The sequence below is a fragment of the Stegostoma tigrinum genome, chromosome 41 (assembly GCF_030684315.1).
Source record: "Stegostoma tigrinum isolate sSteTig4 chromosome 41, sSteTig4.hap1, whole genome shotgun sequence".
In the NCBI taxonomy this organism is placed as follows: Eukaryota; Metazoa; Chordata; class Chondrichthyes; order Orectolobiformes; family Stegostomatidae; genus Stegostoma; species Stegostoma tigrinum.
In genome coordinates this window covers 5,015,684-5,025,518 of record NC_081394.1, presented here as the reverse complement: position 1 = coordinate 5,025,518, position 9,835 = coordinate 5,015,684, and the positions used below count along the sequence as shown (strand labels likewise).

General features: G+C 55.3%; 1 protein-coding gene across 2 annotated transcripts in view; it reads left to right on the top strand.

Annotated features, from left to right (window-relative positions):
* Positions 1 to 6,441: 6,441 nt before the first annotated feature.
* The window catches only part of xrcc1 (X-ray repair complementing defective repair in Chinese hamster cells 1), a 40,158-nt gene continuing 36,764 nt past the window's right edge, over positions 6,442 to 9,835 (top strand). For both annotated transcript variants that reach the window (XM_048523910.2, XM_048523909.2), the window contains exon 1: positions 6,442 to 6,771. In XM_048523910.2, coding sequence (XP_048379867.1) covers positions 6,721 to 6,771 — 51 coding nt within the window. In that variant the 5' untranslated portion in view covers positions 6,442 to 6,720. The remainder of the gene's footprint in view (positions 6,772 to 9,835) is intronic.

The window sequence follows — 9,835 nt, the reverse complement described above, 5'->3', positions numbered from 1 at the left end:
GTAATGTCCTCCATTCCGTACACCCCTCCCAATCTCTGTACCCTCCTCCAGCCCCTACACCCCCTCCCAATCTCTGTACCCTCCTCCAGCCCCTACACCCCCTCCCTATCTCTGTAACCCCCTCCAGCCCCTACACCCCCTCCCTATCTCCGTACCCTCCTCCAGCCCCTACACCCCTATCTATATGTCACCCCCTCTAGCCCCTACGCCCCTCCCTATTTCTGTAACCTCCCGCAGACCCTACACCCCTATCTATATCTGTCACCCCCTCTAGCCCCTACACCCCTTCCTATCTCCGTACCCTCCTCCAGCACCTACACCCCCTCCCTATCTCTGTAACCTCCTCCAGCCCCTACACCCCTATCTATATGTCACCCCCTCTAGCCCCTACACCCCTCCCTTTCTCTGTAACCTCCTGCTGCCCCTACACCCCTATCTTTATCTGTAACCCCCTCTAGTCCCTATACCCCTCCCTATCTCTGTAACCTCCTCCAGCACCTACACCCTTCCCATTCTCTGTAACCCCCTCTCGCCCCCTACACCCCCTCCCTATCTCTGTAACGTCAAGACCCTACACCCCCTCCCTATCTCTGTAACGTCAAGACCCTACACCCCCTCCCTATCTCTGTAACCTCGTCAAGACCCTACACCCCCTTCTTATCTCTGTAACCTCGTCAAGACCATACATCCCCTCCCTATCTCTGTAACCTCGTCAAGACCCTACACCCCCTTCTTATCTCTGTAACCTCGTCAAGACCCTACACCCCCTTCTTATCTCTGTAACCTCGTCAAGACACGACACCCCCTTCTTATCTCTGTAACCTCCTCTCTGTCTCGAGCTTTAGTTGTGGTGACTGAGAATTTTGCCTCTCCCACAAAACAAAATCCTTGAATACTCTTCTGTCTCCCCACCTCTCAGACCCCGACTGCCGTGAACCCCAAATCCCCATCCTTCCTCTTTCCCATCTCCCTCTCACCCCTGTCCCCTCTCCCCCCATCTCTCCCACTTCCCACCTTCCCCATCTACACCCCTCTCCATCTCTCTGCCCCCTCTCCCCCGCCCACTGCATCTATCTCCTATTCTCCCCATCTCTCTTCTATTCTCCCCACTTCTCTCCATCTCCATAAGACCATAAGACAGAGGAGTGGAAGTAAGGCCATTCGGCCCATCGAGTCCACTCCGCCACTTAATCATGGCTGATGGGCATTTCAACTCCACTTCCCTGCACTCTCCCCGTAGCCCTTAATTCCTTCTGAGATCAAGAAATTATCAATCTCTGCCTTGAAGACATTTAACGTCCCGGCCTCCATTGCACTCCGTGGCGATGAATTCCACAGGCCCACCACCCTCTGGCTGAAGAAATGTCTCCTCATTTCCGTTTTAAATTTACCCCCTCTAATTCTAAGGCTGTGCCCACGGGTCCTAGTCTCCCCGCCTAATGGAAACAACTTCCCAGCATCCACCCTTTCTAAGCCATACATTATCGTGTAAGTTTCTATTAGGTCTCCCCTCAACCTTCTAAACTCTAATGAGTACAATCCCAGGATCCTCAGCCGTTCATTAAACCTACCATTCCAGAGATCATCCGTGTGAATCTCCGCTGGACATGCTCCAGCGCCAGTATGTCCTTCCTGAGGTGTGGGGCCCAAAATTGGACACAGTATTCTAAATGGGGCCTAACTAGAGCTTTATAAAGCCTCAGAAGCACATCGCTGCTTTTATATTCCTACCCTCTTGAGATAAACGACAACATTACATTTGTTTTCTTAATTACGGACTCTACCTGCAAGTTAACCTTTAGAGAATCCTGGACCAACACTCCCAGATCCCTTTGCACTTCTGCTTTACAAATTTTCTCACCGTTTAGAAAATAGTCCATGCCTGTATTCTTTTTTCCAAAGTGCAAAACCTCACATTTGCTCACATTGAATTTCATCAGCCATTTCCTGGACCACTCTCCTAAACTGTCTAAACCTTTCTGCAGCTTCCCCACCTCCTCAGTACAACCTGCCTGTCCACCTATCTTCATATCATCGGCAAACTTCACCAGAATGCCCCCAGTCCCTCCATCCAGATCATTAATATATAAGGTGAACAGTTGTGGCCCCAACACTGAACCCTGAGGGACACCACTCGTCACTGGTTGCCATTCTGAAAAAGAGCCTTTTATCCCAACTCTCTGCTTTCTGTCAGACAGCCAATCCTCAATCCAAGCCAGTAGCTCACCTCGAACACCATGGGCCCTCACCTTGATCAGCAGCCTCCCGTGAGGCACTGTATCAAAGGCCTTTTGGAAGTCTAGATAGATAACATCTACTGGGTTTCACTATTCTAACATACTTGTTACCTCTTCAAAGAATTCCAACAGGTTTGTCAGGCACGACCTCCCCTGACTAAATCCGTGCTGACTTGTTTTAATCCAACCCTGCAATTCCAGGAATTTAGAAATCTCATCCTTGACAATGGATTCTAGAATTTTACCAACCTCCGAGGTTAGCCTAATTGGCCTATAATTTTCCATCTTTTGTCTTGCTCCTTTCTTAAACAAGGGGGTAACAACAGCAATTTTCCAATCATCTGGGTCTTTCTCAGGCTCCCTCTCCCATTCTCCCCATCCCTCTCCCATTCTCCCCATCTCGCTCCCATTCTTCCCATCCCTCTCCCATTCTCCCCATCTCGCTCCCATTCTTCCCATCTCTCTCCCATTCTTCCCATCTCTCTCTCATTCTCCCCAACTCTCTCCCATTCTCCCCAACTCTCTCCCATTCTCCCCATCTCGCTCCCATTCTCCCCATCTCTCTCTCATTCTTCCTATCTCTCTCCCATTCTCCCCATCTCTCTCTCTCTCATTCTTCCTATCTCTCTCCCATTCTCCCCACCTATCTTCCATTCTCCCCATCTCTCTCCCGGTCTCCCCATCTTTCTTCCATTCTCCCCATCTCTCTCCCATTCTCCCCATCTCTCTCCCATTTTCCCCATCTCTCTCCCATTCTCCCCATCCCTCTCCCATTCTCCTGATTTCTCTCCTATTCTCCCCATCTCTCTCCCATTCTCCCCATCTCTCTCCCATTCTCCCCAACTCTCTCCCATTCTCCCCATCTCTCTCTTATTCTCCCCAACTCTCTCCCATTCTCCCCATCTCTCTCCCATTCTCCGCATCTCTCTCCCATTTTCCCCATCTCTCTCCCATTTTCCCCATCTCTCTCCCATTCTCCCCATCCCTCTCCCATTCTCCTGATTTCTCTCCTATTCTCCCCATCTCTCTCCCATTCTCCCCATCTCTCTCCCATTCTCCCCAACACTCTCCCATTCTCCCCATCTCTCTCCTATTCTCCCCAACTCTCTCCCATTCTCCCCATCTCTCTCCCATTCTCCCCAACTCTCTCCCATTCTTCCCATCTCTCTCCCATTCTCCCCAACTCTCTCCCATTCTCCCCATCTCTCTCTCATTCTTCCTATCTCTCTCCCATTCTCCCCATCTCTCTCTCTCTCTCATTCTTCATATCTCTCTCCCATTCTCCCCATCTCTCTTACATTCTCCCCATCTCTCTCTTATTCTCCCCAACTCTCTCCCATTCTCCCCATCTCTCTCCCATTCTCCGCATCTCTCTCCCATTTTCCCCATCTCTCTCCCATTCTCCCCATCCCTCTCCCATTCTCCTGATTTCTCTCCTATTCTCCCCATCTCTCTCCCATTCTCCCCATCTCTCTCCCATTCTCCCCAACACTCTCCCATTCTCCCCATCTCTCTCCTATTCTCCCCAACTCTCTCCCATTCTCCCCATCTCTCTCCCATTCTCCCCAACTCTCTCCCATTCTTCCCATCTCTCTCCCATTCTCCCCAACTCTCTCCCATTCTCCCCATCTCTCTCTCATTCTTCCTATCTCTCTCCCATTCTCCCCATCTCTCTCTCTCTCTCATTCTTCATATCTCTCTCCCATTCTCCCCATCTCTCTTCCATTCTCCCCAACTCTCTTCCATTCTCCCCAACTCTCTCCCATTCTCCCCATCTCTCTCCCATTTTCCCCATCTCTCTCCCATTCTCCCCATCCCTCTCCCATTCTCCTGATTTCTCTCCTATTCTCCCCATCTCTCTCCCATTCTTCCCATCTCTCTCCCATTCTCCGCATCTCTCTCCCATTTTCCCCATCTCTCTCCCATTTTCCCCATCTCTCTCCCATTCTCCCCATCCCTCTCCCATTCTCCTGATTTCTCTCCTATTCTCCCCATCTCTCTCCCATTCTCCCCATCTCTCTCCCATTCTCCCCAACACTCTCCCATTCTCCCCATCTCTCTCCTATTCTCCCCAACTCTCTCCCATTCTCCCCATCTCTCTCCCATTCTCCCCAACTCTCTCCCATTCTTCCCATCTCTCTCCCATTCTCCCCAACTCTCTCCCATTCTCCCCATCTCTCTCTCATTCTTCCTATCTCTCTCCCATTCTCCCCATCTCTCTCTCTCTCTCATTCTTCATATCTCTCTCCCATTCTCCCCATCTCTCTTCCATTCTCCCCATCTCTCTCTTATTCTCCCCAACTCTCTCCCATTCTCCCCATCTCTCTCCCATTCTCCGCATCTCTCTCCCATTTTCCCCATCTCTCTCCCATTCTCCCCATCCCACTCCCATTCTCCTGATTTCTCTCCTATTCTCCCCATCTCTCTCCCATTCTCCCCATCTCTCTCCCATTCTCCCCAACACTCTCCCATTCTCCCCATCTCTCTCCTATTCTCCCCAACTCTCTCCCATTCTCCCCATCTCTCTCCCATTCTCCCCAACTCTCTCCCATTCTTCCCATCTCTCTCCCATTCTCCCCAACTCTCTCCCATTCTCCCCATCTCTCTCTCATTCTTCCTATCTCTCTCCCATTCTCCCCATCTCTCTCTCTCTCTCATTCTTCATATCTCTCTCCCATTCTCCCCATCTCTCTTCCATTCTCCCCAACTCTCTTCCATTCTCCCCAACTCTCTCCCATTCTCCCCATCTCTCTCCCATTTTCCCCATCTCTCTCCCATTCTCCCCATCCCTCTCCCATTCTCCTGATTTCTCTCCTATTCTCCCCATCTCTCTCCCATTCTCCCCAACTCTCTCCCATTCTCCCCATCTCTCTCCCATTCTCCCCAACTCTCTCCCATTCTCCCCATCTCTCTCCCATTCTCCCCATCTCTCTCTCATTCTTCCTATCTCTCTCCCATTCTCCCCATCTCTCTCTCTCTCATTCTTCCTATCTCTCTCCCATTCTCCCCATCTCTCTTCCATTCTCCCCAACTCTCTTCCATTCTCCCCAACTCTCTCCCATTCTCCCATCTCTCTCCCATTTTCCCCATCTCTCTCCCATTCTCCCCATCCCTCTCCCATTCTCCTGATTTCTCTCCTATTCTCCCCATCTCTCTCCCATTCTCCCCATCTCTCTCCCATTCTCCCCAACTCTCTCCCATTCTCCCCATCTCTCTCCCATTCTCCCCAACTCTCTCCCATTCTCCCCATCTCTCTCCCATTCTCCCCATCTCTCTCCCATTCTTCCCATCTCTCTCCCATTCTCCACAACTCTCTCCCATTCTCCCCATCTCTCTCTCATTCTTCCTATCTCTCTCCCATTCTCCCCATCTCTCTCTCTCTCTCATTCTTCCTATCTCTCTCCCATTCTCCCCATCTCTGTTCCATTCTCCCCAACTCTCTTCCATTCTCCCCAACTCTCTCCCATTCTCCCCATCTCTCTCCCATTTTCCCCATCTCTCTCCCATTTTCCACATCTCTCTCCCATTCTCCCCATCTCTCTCCCATTCTCCCCATCCCTCTCCCATTCTCCTGATTTCTCTCCTATTCTCCCCATCTCTCTCCCATTCTCCCCATCTCTCTCTCATTCTTCCTATCTCTCTCCCATTCTCCCCATCTCTCTTCCATTCTCCCCAACTCTCTCCCATTCTTCCTATCTCTCTCCCATTCTCCCCATCTCTCTTCCATTCTCCCCAACTCTCTCCCATTCTCCCCATCTCTCTCCCATTCTCCCCATCTCTCTCCCATTTTCCCCATCTCTCTCCCATTCTCCCCATCCCTCTCCCATTCTCCTGATTTCTCTCCCATTCTCCCCATCTCTCTCCCATTCACCCCATCTCTCTCTCTCATTCTTTCCATCTCTCTTCCTCCCAACCCAATCTCTCTCCTCATTCGTTTTGGTTTGGGGGGGGCCTGCCAGTCACAAAGATGGCGGCGGCCTTGCCTGTCTCACGTACTGGCGCTTTAGTCTAACCCTTGACCTTTGCTATCCTGGCGCCGCCCGTCCCCAAGAAGGAAAGAGCCGAAAGTAAAAAATGTCCCTCATTGTGACCTGAGACTCGCTCTGCGATGACAGCGGCAGGAATGCTGCTTCAGATTTTTTTATTTGAACGCTATTCAAATCCGAAATAAGTTTTCCGTCGAGGAGCGGGGAGTGTGACCCGGAAATGGAATGCAGAGGGTGAGCCCGCGGCGGGAAGAGGCAGGAAAAAAAATGGACGAAACCCTTAAGTGTTTAAACCTCGCTTAAGAGACGTTTTCATCGCTGCTGCGCCGATCCATGAGGAAAACCCCCTGTTAAATATTGCCCCCTGTCACTCCCGAGGGGTTTTCAGCGCGATCCTGAGATTTTTTTTTGTTTTGACTGTCACATCGAACAAAGTCCACACAGTCGCATTTTTTTTTTTAGCCATTTGTATTCTCCCCCTCACACCAGTTTGCAGGATGCCCGAGATCAAGCTCCAATATGTCGTGTCGTGTAGCAGTGAAGACACGGTGAGCATAACCTCCATCCCTTACCCAGCAGACCGCTCACTTCACCCTCTTGGCCAATGTTCGTCAGGCAAGTTGTTGACCTTTGGGATGGCACTTGACGCTCTTGTGTCATTGCCTGTTCTGTTGGCACCTCCAGGACGATGCCTGTCGCTCGGCCCCTTTGGGTGGTGTTGGCGCTGGTAGGGCTATCCCTCGGACCGCCCCTCTGAGAGACCCCCGTGTTCAGGACCTGGCTTTCCTTTGTGCAACTCCACCTCCGAAATGGTGAAGCGGGCACGACCTTCCGACAGGGAGCTGCCCGTGGGTTGAAACAGGGCATTTCCTACGAGGGCTAGTATTCGTGCGTTGGGCTGAATGGGTGTCCAGCCATTCTGGGATGTGAGGGAGCGGGCACTGTCGGAGGGTCAGTGCTGAGGGAGCGGGCACTGTTGAGGGTCAGTGCTGAGGGAGTGGGCACTGTCGGAGGGTCAGTGCTGAGGGAGTGGGCACTGTCGGAGGGTCAGTGCTGAGGGAGAGGGCACTGTCGGAGGGTCAGTGCTGAGGGAGTGGGCACTGTCGGAGGGTCAGTGCTGAGGGAGCGGGCACTGTCGGAGGGTCAGTGCTGAGGGAGCGGGCACTGTCGGAGGGTCAGTGCTGAGGGAGCGGGCACTGTCGGAGGGTCAGTGCTGAGGGAGTGGGCACTGTCGGAGGGTCAGTGCTGAGGGAGCGGGCACTGTCGGAGGGTCAGTGCTGAGGGAGCGGGCACTGTCGGAGGGTCAGTGCTGAGGGAGCGGGCACTGTCGGAGGGTCAGTGCTGAGGGAGCGGGCACTGTCGGAGGGTCAGTGCTGAGGGAGCGGGCACTGTCGGAGGGTCAGTGCTGAGGGAGCGGGCACTGTCGGAGGGTCAGTGCTGAGGGAGCGGGCACTGTCGGAGGGTCAGTGCTGAGGGAGGCGCCGCACTGTAGGAGGGTCAGTGCTGAGGGAGTGGGCACTGTCAGAGGGTCAGCGCTGAGGGAGTGGGCACTGTCGGAGGGTCAGTGCTGAGGGAGTGGGCACTGTCGGAGGGTCAGTGCTGAGGGAGTGGGCACTGTCGGAGGGTCAGTGCTGAGGGAGTGGGCACTGTCGGAGGGTCAGTGCTGAGGGAGTGGGCACTGTCGGAGGGTCAGTGCTGAGGGAGTGGGCACTGTCGGAGGGTCAGGGCTGAGGGAGTGGGCACTGTCGGAGGGTCAGTGCTGAGGGAGTGGGCACTGTCGGAGGGTCAGTGCTGAGGGAGTGGGCACTGTTGAGGGTCAGGGCTGAGGGAGTGGGCACTGTTGGAGGGTCAGTGCTGAGGGAGTGGGCACTGTCGGAGGGTCAGTGCTGAGGGAGTGGGCACTGTTGAGGGTCAGGGCTGAGGGAGTGGGCGCTGTCAGAGGGTCAGTGCTGAGGGAGTGGGCACTGTCGGAGGGTCAGTGCTGAGGGAGTGGGCACTGTCGGAGGGTCAGTGCTGAGGGAGTGGGCACTGTCGGAGGGTCAGTGCTGAGGGAGTGGGCACTGTCGGAGGGTCAGTGCTGAGGGAGCGGGCACTGTCGGAGGGTCAGTGCTGAGGGAATGGGCACTGTCGGAGGGTCAGTGCTGAGGGAGTGGGCACTGTCGGAGGGTCAGTGCTGAGGGAGGCGCCGCACTGTCGGAGGGTCAGTGCTGAGGGAGCGGGCACTGTCGGAGGGTCAGTGCTGAGGGAGTGGGCACTGTCGGAGGGTCAGTGCTGAGGGAGCGGGCACTGTCGGAGGGTCAGCGCTGAGGGAGTGGGCACTGTCGGAGGGTCAGCGCTGAGGGAGTGGGCACTGTCGGAGGGTCAGTGCTGAGGGAGTGGGCACTGTCGGAGGGTCAGTGCTGAGGGAGTGGGCACTGTCGGAGGGTCAGTGCTGAGGGAGTGGGCACTGTCGGAGGGTCAGTGCTGAGGGAGTGGGCACTGTCGGAGGGTCAGTGCTGAGGGAGTGGGCACTGTCGGAGGGTCAGTGCTGAGGGAGTGGGCACTGTCGGAGGGTCAGTGCTGAGGGAGTGGGCACTGTTGAGGGTCAGGGCTGAGGGAGTGGGCACTGTCGGAGGGTCAGTGCTGAGGGAGTGGGCACTGTTGAGGGTCAGGGCTGAGGGAGTGGGCACTGTTGGAGGGTCAGTGCTGAGGGAGTGGGCACTGTCGGAGGGTCAGTGCTGAGGGAGCGACGCGCTGTCAGAGGGTCAGTGCTGAGGGAGTGGGCACTGTCGGAGGGTCAGTGCTGAGGGAGGCGCCGCACTGTCGGAGGGTCAGTGCTGAGGGAATGGGCACTGTCGGAGGGTCAGTGCTGAGGGAGTGGGCACTGTCGGAGGGTCAGTGCTGAGGGAGGCGCCGCACTGTCGGAGGGTCAGTGCTGAGGGAGCGGGCACTGTAGGAGGGTCAGTGCTGAGGGAGTGGGCACTGTCGGAGGGTCAGTGCTGAGGGAGTGGGCACTGTCGGAGGGTCAGTGCTGAGGGAGTGGGCACTGTCGGAGGGTCAGTGCTGAGGGAGTGGGCACTGTTGAGGGTCAGTGCTGAGGGAGTGGGCACTGTTGGAGGGTCAGTGCTGAGGGAGCGGGCACTGTCGGAGGGTCAGCGCTGAGGGAGTGGGCACTGTCGGAGGGTCAGTGCTGAGGGAGTGGGCACTGTCGGAGGGTCAGTGCTGAGGGAGTGGGCACTGTCGGAGGGTCAGTGCTGAGGGAGTGGGCACTGTCGGAGGGTCAGTGCTGAGGGAGTGGGCACTGTCGGAGGGTCAGTGCTGAGGGAGCGGGCACTGTTGAGGGTCAGGGCTGAGGGAGTGGGCACTGTCGGAGAGTCAGTGCTGAGGGAGTGGGCACTGTTGAGGGTCAGGGCTGAGGGAGTGGGCACTGTTGAGGGTCAGTGCTGAGGGAGTGGGCACTGTTGAGGGTCAGTGCTGAGGGAGTGGGCACTGTCGGAGGGTCAGTGCTGAGGGAGTGGGCACTGTCAGAGGGTCAGTGCTGAGGGAGTGGGCACTGTTGAGGGTCAGTGCTGAGGGAGTGGGCACTGTTGAGGGTCAGGGCTGAGGGAGTGGGCACTGTCGGAGAGTCAGTGC